This window comes from Anabrus simplex, chromosome 13 (assembly GCF_040414725.1).
Source record: "Anabrus simplex isolate iqAnaSimp1 chromosome 13, ASM4041472v1, whole genome shotgun sequence".
Taxonomy (NCBI): domain Eukaryota; kingdom Metazoa; phylum Arthropoda; class Insecta; order Orthoptera; family Tettigoniidae; genus Anabrus; species Anabrus simplex.
In genome coordinates, this window is record NC_090277.1 from 53,196,272 (window position 1) to 53,210,879 (window position 14,608).

Genomic DNA, 14,608 nt, shown 5'->3' on the forward strand with positions numbered 1-14,608 from the left:
TTCAAATACCACCGGACTGAGCCAGGATCGAACCTGCCAAGTGGGGTCAGAAGGCCAGCGCCTCAACCATCTGAGCCACTTAGCCCGGCCGAGTATATTTATACGAAAGTGTTTCAAATAAAGAAATTTACATTAATACTGCAAAGCACTTCTATAAGCATTCACTCTCAGAAGGGTAAACAGATCTGCAGACGCTATCATATATAGAGAGAAAAGGAAGAAAAGGAACACATTTGGACGAACATTATGGTAGGTCGGTGTGGAAAGAGGGAGCAACAGAAATGGGAGACAAGGACAAACATGAATGTAAAAAAGTACAAGGACAATTTCCACATCTTCATACACTGCCATCATTGATTTGATTGACCCCCCTGTGGATGGAGGACACAAACGAAGAATACACTCGCGGTATCCCCTGCCTGTCGTAGGAAGCGACCAAGGGATGATTACATTAGAACCATGAGACTACTTGTGATTAGTGGCATTACGTGAAGAACACCCTGGGTGGACGTTACTTGCAACTAGTACCATCATGTGAGGAACACCATGGATCTGCGTTACCTAGGAACACCACAGGTCTGGGCGTTGCCTGTGATTAGTACCATCATGTACATTCCACCAAGGCAGGGGACGGGCGCTCGGCTGCGCGGACTAGTGTTGATGATAGTGTTTATCCACCTCCAATTAAAAACTTGTTTGAGTAGAATTTAATGAAGAAGAAACCTCTATTTTAAGTCAAGGCCCTAATTTCAATTGGCCAAGTACAAACAAAAGTTATGATTGAATCACCACATTAGCTGAAACAGATACAGCAATACAGAATCTACCTGTAGATTTACAGAATGACATAAGGTATGAAGCTAAGAAGAAAATTCGTATTTTAGTAAAAGGTTTACAATCACTTCGAGGCACCAATAAGGCGGTTAATAACTTGAAACAAAAAATCAAGCTAAATAACTTAATTGTCACAAAAGCAGATAAAGGAGGAACAGTTGTAGCCCTAGATAGAAATGCTTATGTTGAAAAAACAAACCTTTTTTAATAACAATTCGTTTAGTACAGTTGATAAAGACCCGACATCACGTATTCAGAGGGATCTTAAAAAACTATTAAAAAGTACGTCTTTCTTGTTTAATGAACATGATGTGCAAACATTAATAAATATGAACCCTAGACTCCCGACTGCGAGAGCAATCATTGTATCGAGTAGGTGGAAAATAAATAAATACTTAATTGTGAATGCGAGAGCACTGTCGAAATTACATAAACAGGGAGAACTGATTAGACCTATCATAAATTTCAAAAATAGCCCCATTTATAAAACTTCTAGATTTATACATAATTTCTTATCAAGTAAATATGTATTTCATTATAAAACACCTATCAAAAACTCAGTGGATTTTTGCAATCTAGTTAAAGATTTTTAAACTTGGATCATCTCACACGACATGTTCATTTGACATAACCAACATGTATACAAACATTCCAATAGAAGACACTATCAGAATCATTAAGAAGAATTTAACGAAGAACAAATTAATAAGCATACCAGAAATTGAAGATTTTATTAATGTTTTAAAATTCGTGTTAAATCAAAATTATTTTACGTTTAATAATAAAATTTACTGACAAAAAGGACTCTCAATGGGAGCCCCAACATCAGGAATATTGGCTAATATATACTTAGACTATTTGGAACACACGAAAATTATTAATCAAATAGAGGGTTTGGATTTTTGGACACGTTATGTGGACGATGTTTATGCTATAATAGATAACAGACTCACCGATAGCAATAAAGTTTTAAATATATTGAATAATTTGGATTCCAATATAAAATTCACTTTAGAAGAAGTAGTAGAAAGATCACTGAATTTTCTGGACATAGTCACAACGAGAGAAGAAAAAGGATTTTCTTTCAAAATACACAGAAGATCCACTTTCACACTGACCACTATAAAGAACAACTCGTTACACCCTGAGGCACAGAAAAGATCAGCATATTATAGTTACGTTAACAGAGCGTTTAGTATTCCTTTACCCAAATCTGAAAGGAATAAAGAACTGGTGTTTATCCGACAACAAGCCCTCTTGAATGGTTTCAACAATAATATGATTGATAAAATAAATTTTCGGAGAAGCAACAATCTAAATTAGCAATCGAACCTAGTAAAACTGAAAAATACATAAAGTTCACATATAATAATCCAAACATACACGTAATAACAAATTTATTTAAGAGAAAAAATTTCAAATTTGCATGTTCCACCAATAACAACATGAAACATAGTATTTTCAACCATGATACAATAAATCTCTCGGAAAAGGATAAATTTTTTGATTCGAGAATATATAAACTCGCATGCTTTGAATGCAACAATACATACATAGGACAATCTGGCCGCAATTTTAAAGTTAGATATTTGGAACATGTGAATGCTGAAAAACATAGAAGATTCTCAGCTATGGGATCACACAACTGCCACAGGTCATAAATTTACCAACATAGAACAAGACCTGACCATAAAAAAATTAAAAAAGGGCAGCTTAATGAACACATATCAAGATCTATACATTCATCTAGATTAACTTGTAAAAAAAGATAACCTTAATGAGGCTGTAGAATATAAGAATCCATCATATTATCAAATTCTAGTATATTTGAAAATGATTGAGAAAGATCACGAAAAAAGAATTGGAATTTCTTCACCTACAGATAGCCCTACAACTTATTCCTCCTGAGTTGAAGCTATAGGTGACAGCAAGGAGGTTCTTGACACACCTATATCCCCTGCTCCTCCACCTCCTCAGGTGCAGGAGCAAGGAAGAATGTATCATCAGTATTACACCAGACACAAAACTGTGAAAGAATGAAAGGAGTTACTGTTCCAAAGGAAAGCAGGCTTAATAAGAATTGACAACTAGGAATTAGTTATATTTTCATCTGCATTAATAATAAGAACCACACTGTGATATCTGGATTTCTTCATTTCGACAATTACTTATGAATTGTATAATTTTTAATTTATAAATTGAGCTTTTTTCATGAATTATTAAGAAAAGAATATTCATTAGGACATATTCTGTATAGAATATTGTACTAGTGTTTCCTTGACGACTGCTTTCAATTGTAGAAATAATTTATATATTTTCTCTTGAATTATTTGTTTGTTTTAATGTTGTCAATCGTATGTTAATTTTAAGGACACTTCCTCTAAAGCATTACTTTGTCAATTTATATATTTTTCATCAAAACAGTGTTATGTGGCTGAAGATGTTGATAATAGATGAAACATGTACAACTTTTAACCATTAAATTGCCTTAAGCAATCATTGTATCGACTAGATGAAAAATAAATATACTTAATTGTGAATCTATTGAAGTGCGATACGGACCATGAAGCTGATTTTATGTAAGACAAGTGTCCATGCGAGGAAAGGTGCCGTACGCTGCGCTGGAATGTGTCAGTTTCCCTGTATTCGGAATGGGTCTGTGTTACCTATGAGTAGTACCATTATGAAGAACACCATGAGTCTATGTTGCCTGTGATTAGTACAACTATGTGAGGAACCCCACGGGTTTGCCTGTTGCCCGTGATTAGTACCACTATGTGAGGAACACCATGGGTCTGCGTTGCCTGAGAGTAGTACCACTATGTGCGGGTCACCATAGGTCTGTGTTGCCTGTGGATGGTACCATAATGTGTGATACACCGTGGGTTTACATTGATTGTGATTAGTACCACTATGTGAATGACACCATGAGTATATATGGCCTGTGACTAGTTCCACTATGTGAGTAACACCACGGGAATACCAGCACCCGTGATTAGTCCCACTATATGAGGAACACCATGGATCTGCGTTGCTTGTGAGTCATACCCTCATGTTAGGAACACCATGGATCTGTGTTGCCTGTGAGTGGTGCCATTGTGTATGACATACCATGGGTCAGTATCACCATGAGTCTGCGTTACCTGTGATTAGTACTATTATGAGGAGCCAGTGACTTGGATTTTGGACCTGTTTGGACAACAACAATCATCTCAGAAAATCAGTGATTGTGAATTGGATCTCCTGATTGTTTTGGATTCATGGTCATTTTTTCATCTTCATTCATTTTAGATTTTAGTCTGTGGATGTATTTTGAAGTTTTAATTATCGTTTAATTTAGTTGCACATCGTATCATTAGGGGTTGATGACCTAGCTGTTAGGCCTCTTTAAACAACAATCATCATCATCATCGATTTGATTGGCTCTCTCCTGTCCTGGGATGCAGAAATGAGCACATTTGGGACTGAGGAGAGAAGGATTTAGAAGATTTGGAATTGATGAGGAGAGACCGTATGTATTTGAAGATGACACTGTATGAAGATGTCGAGATTGTCCTTGTTCTTTTGTATTTTCATGTTTGTCCTTGCCTTCTCTTTCTGCAATGATCTGCCATAATGTTCATCCTATTACATGTTCCTTTTCTTGTTTCTATCTCTATGACGTGATTTGACACTTGTATGTATTTTTCCAGATCTTCAAATGCATAATTCTGGTGACATACTTGAGCTTGTTGCAAAAGATTTTAAAATAACTTAATTACAAGGCACTTATTACTGGTTTATGTTTTACATTACTTATTATGTCTAACTTTCTTGTCTTAGGAACCGCCACCTGTGAAATTTGTCAAGCCCCTTCCCAAGCCCATCGATGCCAGTCGTAAGAAGCGGGGAGGGAAGCGAGTTCGAAAGATGAAGGAACGTTATGCCATGACAGAATTTAGGAAACAAGCCAACAGACTCAACTTTGCTGATGTGAGTTGAAAATTAATTTTGATCTTGTGTGCTTTTTAGGATGGTTCAGTTGGGATTGCTCTTTTTTTGGTATTTAAAAAATTAACATGAACATCATGATACAGAAAGAAAGTCATAGTGCAACGTGGATCTTACTTTCATCATGGAGAGAGAGAAATAAAATTCACAAGGGGTGCCGTACAGTAACAGCATCAAATTGATAATTTTCACACTGTTTATCTTAGGATAAAATGAGCTTACATGTTTTTTAATTTTGTTGTACATCTATCCCCGATCAGGAAAACTTTATTTTTCTTTACATATACCGTACAAATGGTGATTTACCATTGACAATGAATGATGTAAACCATCTAAGCAAATATCTTTTAAAAATCCCGAACTCCAGTTAAGATGTTTCTTGTTCCATCGTATGTGCTTGCAAAGTGAACAGCAAGGTCATTAGATGAATCCGGGAGGAATGCGGTAGAAGAAATAATAAATAAAATTACAGAATTTCACCTTGTTTTCTGACACTGGAAAAGACCAAAAGTTTGTTATCATGTCCACAATAATAATAATAATAATACAGTGGAACCTCGATTCTCCATATTTGGAGGGACCACAAAAAAAGACATACAACACGGGGAAACGGAAAATCCGGGAACGAATGAACCACAACAATTTGGCTAAACATCACAAAAAAGAAATATGTATACTTATTATCTTACAAACACCCTTAAAAGAAATTACAGCCCCAATGGGCCTTCCGCCTACTAAGCAACGCTGCTCGATCCAAAGGCCTGCAGATTACGAGGTGACGCATGACTGTGACGAATCCTCTCGGCCGTTATTCCTGGCTCTTTAGACCGGGGTTACCATCTCACCATTAACTAGCGCCTCAATTAAAGGTAATCGAAGAATGAGTGAACCTTGAACCAGCCCTCATATCTAGGTAAAAATGCCTGATCTGTCCGGGAATCAAACCCGGGGCGTCTGGGTGAGAGGCTGGCAAGTTCGACTGCAGGGCCAGCTTCAAACATTAATTGCCGGTATGCGACTTAAAAATCTCGAAACTTTACATTCAGTTTTACTGGGGAAACTTTGTCAGTTTCCTCTTAAAATTTCTTTCAGTTCAGGAACTTTGATCAGTCAAACTGTTCGAAAAACCTAATAACACCAAGCCAAACAACAATTGACTACAAGTAGTTCTTAATTCTCTAATCTAATAAAATAAAGCACATTGGATACCAAAGTGCCCACCATAATGGCGAAATCCCTTTTTCTTTAAATCTTCCCTTGTAATTTGGTCACCGGTATACTGTCGTAGTCAGTTTATGTAAATCTTGTACCACGTAAATTAGGCCTACATCGACTTTTAAAGGTTTTGTTGAACTTGAGAATATGGTTTCGAATGTAAGTATCGATATTCAAGTCCTCGAATGCATTATATTCAATACTGCCTGTAACTAATCACAATCAAATCGGAAAGAGAAAAATTATCAAAACATCCGAATTTACGGTTATTTGCGATCTTGAGCTCAGCTAGAAAGCGTGCTCGCTCTACAAGTCGGTATGAGTGCGAAATGATACAAAGTTTTTAAATGTAATGTGTGCAAATAAAACGACTGTGGTTTTTATAACATTTTAACACAAAAATTTGAAATTCCCAGTCTTACATTAGGACCAAAACGGTAATAGGCAATCCCAAATCCGCACATGGCTTTATGTTATGTAAGGTGCAACATCTGTTCTGGTCTCTATAACATAATCGTATACTGTACGATAATATTAAAATACTGGTACTAAATTTGTGGTACCGTACTTAAGAAGGAGCAGTTTCGATTCCTGCCTGAAAGCTCAGTGACTATACAGTGCCCTGAGGGAAGTGCCGAAAACCTGTTCGGCGATACACCCAAAAAAGTAAAAAAATAAATAAATATCTGACCCTGGACATAATGAAGACGTTTTGCAAGTACAGTACGAACATTTGACGAAACTTGTTCCGTCTTCAAGTAGAGCTGTCGAAATGCGCTCTGTCTCCTTCCAATTGTTGTGGACACTCTCTGCTTTATGATTTCAATGCTCTAAACGATAGCACCCAAATGCGACACTAAGATTTATCCCTGGTCCAAGTTCACTGCCAATCGCTTTTCCAGTATAGTACTTCCTCGAATTACCGCAATGACGGGACATCAACACCAAGATCCGTTAGTATGCCGTAGCCGTCCTTTTGTGAGATACAGTTTCTTGAAAAACGCTTGATCGAGGATTTAACGTTGATGGGACTGAAATTTCTGGACGGTTGATACGGGAAATCGTTTCTTCAAGGAATGGATAATACGGAATTTTTACAGCGTGATTTAATTAGGATGCTCGCGGGACCACGTAATTTGAATGGATAATACAGGAAAACGTAGTTTCCTGGGGACGTATAAGCGAGGTTCTACTGTAATCCTTTGGCCTCAGCTACCATGTTGCAGACATTTTTATTTGACACTTTTTAGGCTGGCTGTGCGTAAATTTTGAAGTTCCATTTTACTTTAGTGGATTGCAGTGCAAACTGGATCTCTGTTGGACATTCCTGGCTGGGTTTTAATTAATTTTCTTGGAATGTTTCACCTCAGATCTTCTACGTGCTGACATTGTACGACATGGAGCAGTGAATGGACTTTTATCTGCCCTTCAAAAATCTGACTACCATTACTGGTTTCAAATCTGTGGTCTTAGAATTCACAGACTAACACACTTCCACTGATCTACAGATGTCATGATTCCTTAGTTAATTCCTAAGGGAAAAGGCGACCAGGCGTAGCGCTAAATACTTTTTCCTCATTAATGTCGTGGGAGACTTCTTTCTCTACTCCATGGACTTCCGTGGCGTGTAGGCATTTTTTGCTAAAATATGTGTAATCTTTCTTACTGCCTGCAAATAACTTATTTCTTCATTTCCCATTTCCAATCTTTTGGGTCGTGTGAATCAAGGACCTCCACAGTTATCTCTCTCTCCACCATTCCCTTTCTTCCTCCAATATTTTTTTCTATTTTTACTCCTCTCTTCTCTATAATCTCCTTCGCCTTATCCATCCACCTCTTCTTGGACCTTCCTTATTGTCTTCCTATTATTTTCTTCGTAAATACTTGCTTTGGAACTCTTATCTTCTTCCATTCTCATCATATCTGTTATCTTGTCTTGCAATTTAGTGTATACAGTTCTCTCTCTGATTTCTATGTTTCTGATTCTTTTCATGTCTTCCCAGTTGTTATCCTGAATGTCATATCTTAAATTTCTACATTCCAGATCTCTCCTCCCAGTTATTATCTTGAACGTCAAATCTTAAATTTCTATATTCTAGATCTCTTGTTTGTTTTTCTGCGTTTCTTTCCTTGTTTGCTTTCTTATGCTTGAATTTTTAATTTTTTTCTCTGTGTTGTTAGATTGAGGATGATGCCTACCAGGACGATCTGGGGTACTCTCGAGGAACCATAGGCAAGACAGGAACTGGACGTATCAGGCTACCCCAAATAGATGAGAAGACTAAGGTTAGGATATCCAAAACATTACAGAAGAACCTTCAGAAGCAGCAACAGGTGTGGGGAGGCAGTACAACAGTGAAGAAGCAGGTGTCAGGAACTGCATCCAGTGTTGCATTCACACCCCTTCAGGTAAGACATCTTTACTGTTGTATTACTCTCCTTTGTAATGGAACTATTAAGTTTACTAGATTTAGAAAGCAGCACATTCTCATTGATCCAATAATGATTCGTGCTGCTGATGTTACTATTGGAAGTGTGATGAGTGTGGATTTGGTTGAACCACTGAAAATGTGCAAAATCTAACTCTTCAAGTGTAGGCTTTATAAAAGTTTTACAGTTTTAAGGTCCGCCACTGCTATCTCTGATCCATACAAATTCTTCCAGCTTTGCCTTGTTCTTCTTAATATCGCAGACAATTTGCACTCCTATTCCATAATCTATTGCTAGCTTAGTAGCCTACTGCCAGCTTAGTAGCCGATTCTTCCTTCCCAAATTTTTCTGTTACTTCTTATTTTCTGATTTTTAAAAACAGTTTTCTTGTATTTTTCTGTCATTTATTACAGAGGAAGCCATTTCTATTCAGTGTTCAAATTAGTTAATCTATAACTGTTAGGTTCTTAAGTCTGTCGAAACTAATTTATGATTAAATAAAATTTTGAAAATAGTTGAAAAAGGAAACATTTAACAACAGATTATACTTATTTTAATTGTTGATTCTTTTTCGGGTATAATCTGTTGTTAAATTTTTTCAGGTTTCCTTGTTGCTTGACCTAGCCTTTCATTAATTACCGGTACGCGACTTAAAGATCTCAAAACTTTACGTTCAGTTTTACAGAGATAACTTCGTCAGTTTCCTCTGAAAACTTCTTTCAGTTTAGCAACTTTGATCAGCCGAACTCTTTGAAAAATCTAATACTCATAACGCCAAGCCAAACAACAATCGACCACAAGTAGTTTTTAATTCTCGAATATAATACAGTAAAGCACATAAGATACAAAAGCGCCCAACATGGTGGCGAAATCCCTTTTTAATCATCATTTGTAATTTGGTCACCGGTATGCTGTTCGTAGTCAGTTTATGGAAATATTGTACTGCGTAAATTAGGCTTACATCGACTTTTAAAGGTTATGTTGAACTCGAGAATATGGTTTTGAATCTAAGTATCGATCCTCAAGTTCTCGAATGTATTATACTCAAATCTGCTCGTCACTAATCATAATCAAATTGGAAAGGAAAAAACATATCATTAACACTATCGAAATTACGGTTATTCGCGACCTTGAATCAGCTGGAAAACACGCTCACTGTACAGGTTGGTACGACTGCTAAATGATACTAAGTTTTTAAATATAACATGCGCAAACATTTTAACACAAAACGTGAAATTCCCAGTCTTATATTAGGACCAAAACAGTTCCAGGCAATGCCAAAAACTCCCTTGACTTTATTATGTATATTATGTAAGGTGCATCATCTGTTTTGGTCTCGATAACATAATCGTACCAGTATACAATAATATTAAAATACTAAATTCGTGTGTTACTGGTACTTAAGGAGCGGTTCTGATTTCTGGCTGAAAGCCCAGTGACTATACGGTTGCCTGAGGGAAGTGCCGAAAACCTGTTCAGCAAAACACCCAAAAAAAAAAGTAAAAAAAATAACATGTACCGGTAACCCTGGACATAATGTAGATGTTTTGCAACTACGAACATTTGACGAAACTCGTTTCGTCTTCAAGTAGAGCCTGCCGAAATGTGTTGTTTCTTTCCATTTGTTGTGGACACACTCTGCTTTATGATTTCAGAGGATTCTGTAAACGTTAACACCCGAATGCGATGCTAAGATGGTCCCTTATGCAAGTTCACCGCCGATCGCTTTTCCAGTACGGTACAGTACGGTACCTGCTTCCTGAAATTACCGCAATAACGGGACGTTAACACCAAGATCCGTAAGTATGCCGTAACCGTCCTTTGGTGAGATACAGTTTCTTGAAAAACACGTGATCGAGGATTTAGCGTTAATGGGACTGAAATTTCTGGACGGTTGATCCGGGAAATCGTTTCTTCGAGGAACGGATAATGCAGAATTTTTACAACGTGATTTAAATAGGATGCTTGCGTCGCCACGTAATTTGAACTAATAATATGGTAAAACATAGTTTCTGGGAACGTATAATCGAGGTTCTACTGTACGAGCTTATAAACTACAGCCAACTTTTATATTATAGAACAAATCTCCATTATCACATGAAATACATTCGAGGGAACAATACAGTAGGCCTATACACATCCACTTGTTATTTTCAAACAAACGTTGTCGGAAGACGTGGTTGAATCCAACGCCAACCCTTAAAACAAAAATACAATTAAAAACATAACAATCCCTAAGACCGCGAAGTATCGCACCACGAAATGAAAGGGTTGAATAAGACCCGCATTCAATTTTTAGAAGCGATATTTAAAAAAAAAAGTGTGGGTGGTATTCGAGATTATACGGTACTAGACCACTCAGCCGTTGCCTATGCTTCGGTAATTCACACTATGAATGATATTAAAAAAGGAAAATAAATTATTTAAGCTCTTCTCATTGTACAGTGTTAAAGAATTACTATGAGAACAGATGTCCTGATTTGAACCTTCAGCAATACGGTCACCCTGAGTGCCAGTACATAGCAGATTTTATTTGTTGAATAACAATGTGATAGTTGTCTTACTGTGATAGCAGGACCATGTAAATTAGTTTTTCTGGTGCTTGTTTGCAAAGTCCTGCATCTTCACTTAGTAGTCTTGGTCCCACCCTCTGAAATAGCTTTTGTCTATCATTGTTCTACGTACTCTGATGTGTCACTACATTTATCCCTTGCTTGTTTCCTCTCCTCTATCCCAAGCCTCCAGTCTTTTTTGTGTATTCCCTCGCCCTTTTGGCATTTTGAACATTGACATATGCTCTTTCCCTTTGCAGGGCTTGGAAATTGTTAACCCGCAGGCTGCTGAAAAGAAGGTGAATGAAGCCAATGCCAAATATTTCTCCAACACTGCTGGTTTTTTGAAATTACAGAAGTAAGATCTGTTGAAAACGAATGTGGGTGTATATATATTTTCCTTGTATTTATTTGTACCTAATAATTTTAATGAATGAAAGAAATGAGTTTCTGTAAAAATGGCTAAATTGTGTGAATGCTTATCAGTAAAGCAGTGATTGTGTGATTCTTTTACTACCATGTCTTAATCTTTTAAATGGAATTTTTTAAGCAAAATTTTCCTTTGATACTTTTGTGGCAAGTGTCTCTTACCATTTAGTTCCACCTTTTTACCGTTGATCTACTGTTTTTTCGAGATATTGTTGATAAGCCTTTGTCCCTCTGCTCTGTTCATATACATGGTTCTCTTATAAACCCAGACCAAGCACATGGTGTTCGTACTCTGCGCTAGGGCAGCTGCCTCAGCCCAACTTACGTCGCGTGCGGCCGCCCTGCTTTAAGCGTGTATACAGTCTTATATGATATCTTACCTTGTAAAAGATGCTGAAAGTGTCATCCTTCATAATGACGGACTTCAAAAACAATATTAGGATTTTCTGCACAACAATAGCGAGAGTTATGACTGTTCACACGACCATTAAGATTAAACCAGCCCTCATCCGAAAAGAGCACAAGCTGAGTATCGAATAAATGGTCATTCACTGATGCAAGATACCATTCACAATACAGTAAAACCTCGTTAATTCGAAGTTGTTGAGACCCAAAAATCAGACTTTGAATTACGTGATTTTGAATTAACCGCCAATTCGCAATTCAGAAGTACCAACCCTTGCCGCGTTACAAAATATTCTAAGGCCCGTTACTGCACGCAGCTAACCTTGATTCACAGTTTATACCTTTCAAATGCCATGAAAAAAGAACTATTTCCAAAATGTATCCATGAAGGTGCATTTACAGTATCCAAATAATGCACTCGGATATCTCACTGGTAAACATAACCTCACGCAACGAAAGAAAGGAAAAAAAAGCACGATTCAAAGACGAGGAGAAATCTATGCTGGCTCCCATGTGCAAGTGCTTCATTAATTGGATTACTGTACTGTATGCATTTTAGATGCCTTGTATTTACACAGAAAGTACCCGATGCCCTTAAAATCGAACTGTCCTATGACTCTATCCTTGTACGATTTCCCGCCATGGCACTTGCTGCGTCACAGAGTATTCTGAGACCCATTAATACATGCAATCACCTCGATTCACAGTTTAAACCTTTCAAATGCCATGGAAAAAACTATTTCCGAAATGTATCCAACAAGGTGCATTTACAATGTTCAAATAATGCACTTGGATAAATCGCTGACAAACATAACCTCACGCAACGAAAGAAAAAAATCGCACAATTCGAAGACGAGGATAAATTATGCTGGTTCCCCTGTGCAAATGCATTATTTTTTGGATTTCTTTACTGTTTGCATTTTTATTATAGATGCTTTGTACTGGCATGGAAAGTGCCCGACGCTCTTAAAACATTGTGGCTTATCGAACTTTCCTATGACGAGGGGATAAAGTACCTTGCTTCCATGTGCATTGCAACGCACTACTGTGACCCCCATCCCTCACACTTGTACGATTTCCCGGCTGGCAATTTCTCCTTTAAAACCATAAGACCGTTTGGGCTCGCATTAAAATAAAGCAATGCAGTTTCACCGGCAATGACAATATTATTATTATTATTATTATTATTATTATTATTATTATTATATGAGCCACGTTTTTTCGTCAGCTGTCGGCATCGCCGATGTTCGCGGATTCTGTTTTCCTGCACACTGCCTGTTGCGTGATATTACGGCGTTCCTTAAAAGGTTGAATACAAAAGAATTCCGATTTCATTCAACTTAGCAATCATGAAGCGCACTGTAGACCCACCGAAGTGAGTTCCGGAATGCGCATTCTATTATGACGCGGAGCGGATAAATTTCGAGTTGAAATTACTCTGTAGCATACTATTGTTTTAAAATGTAAAGGGTTTTAAATTAAAAGTGTGAATTTCGGTAATGGGGTCGAAATTGTACTTCGAGTTACGAATTATCCGTATTTCGAATTAAACAATTGAAATAACATGCAAAACTGTATCTCATGCTTCTGGGAACGAGAGCTTCTTCGAATTAGGCGGGATTTTGAATTAACCGATTTCTCGAGTTATCGAGGTTCTACTGTATCTCACTCTTGTGGCTGGATCAGCAGGTTTTAACACGTTCGCGGCCGCTCGGATATCAGCAACCATTATCGTGGTACCGTAATACGTTTTTTGTTTAAAAGGAGTTCATTTCTGTGTCCTTATGCAATTTAGATTATTATTTTAATTATTTCAATATTATTTATGTGCATACGAGCCATAACGCACATGCTGCGTCAGCGGCACTACCGATGAGCTTTTCGCCTTCTGTGCCGTTGGACGCAGCATGTGTGTCATGACTGGTAATGAAGTGGAACGAGGAATATAATGTTTTGTTCGATTGTAGAACTTCTTTACAACAGGAAGATAAGTTTTTGAACATTTCGCACAAAAATACTGTGCAGTAGAATCTTATTATTGCTGTGTGAACAATGTATACTTACATTATTCTATAAGCTGTACAATGTAACTAGTCAATACAGTGTGCTACCTTTCAGTGACATTTCCTCGCAAAAATAACTCCTCTGCAAATGCGTTACATTCAGTTACAATGTTATTCAGCATGTTGTCATCTGCAAGCAAGCTAAAATAACCAATAGGTTTCGCGTCACTTGGCAGTGGAACGTTCATTCCCGGCCGACCAATAAAGTTTATTTGTTTCAGTGAGGACGTCCACATAGATAGCTGAAAGGCTAATCTACTTGAAGATAACTCAAATAACAAAAAATATTGTCACGATTTCTAACTACCATAAGATACAATTATAAAAAAAATTTAACAAAGGAAATTATTGAAATATTTTGCTCAAACAAAAGAATTTCTGATAGATAATTTATTCCTGAAACATAATATTCTGAAATGCACAAGTATGTTTTTCCTTATTCCCCCACAGTTCTCTACTTTTTATTTTGAATTCTATGTAAAATGCAATCTTTTATCGAAACAGATTTTGAGTTCTTTTCACGAATTTCAAACCTACACCTTATCTTAGTTCTCTTAGCTCACTTTCTTTTTTCCGTTGTTATGATCAAAGTCCATATAACAATCTACACAAATATCAACAGTTCACACTTATCCCTTCACTGATTTTTTTCAAATATTGGGTGGTATGAATAAAGCCTAAGAAATTACT

The 14,608-nt window shown here is 37.1% G+C and overlaps 1 protein-coding gene across 1 annotated transcript in view; it reads left to right on the forward strand.

Annotated features, from left to right (window-relative positions):
- Positions 1–11,576, forward strand: part of Prp31 (pre-mRNA processing factor 31) — a 44,743-nt gene extending 33,167 nt beyond the window's left edge. The window contains exons 8-10 of the mRNA XM_067157505.2: positions 4,657–4,806; positions 8,221–8,448; positions 11,282–11,576. Of these exons, the coding sequence (XP_067013606.1) occupies positions 4,657–4,806; positions 8,221–8,448; positions 11,282–11,383 (480 nt within the window). The 3' untranslated portion in view covers positions 11,384–11,576. The remainder of the gene's footprint in view (positions 1–4,656; positions 4,807–8,220; positions 8,449–11,281) is intronic.
- The last annotated feature ends 3,032 nt before the right edge of the window (positions 11,577–14,608 follow it).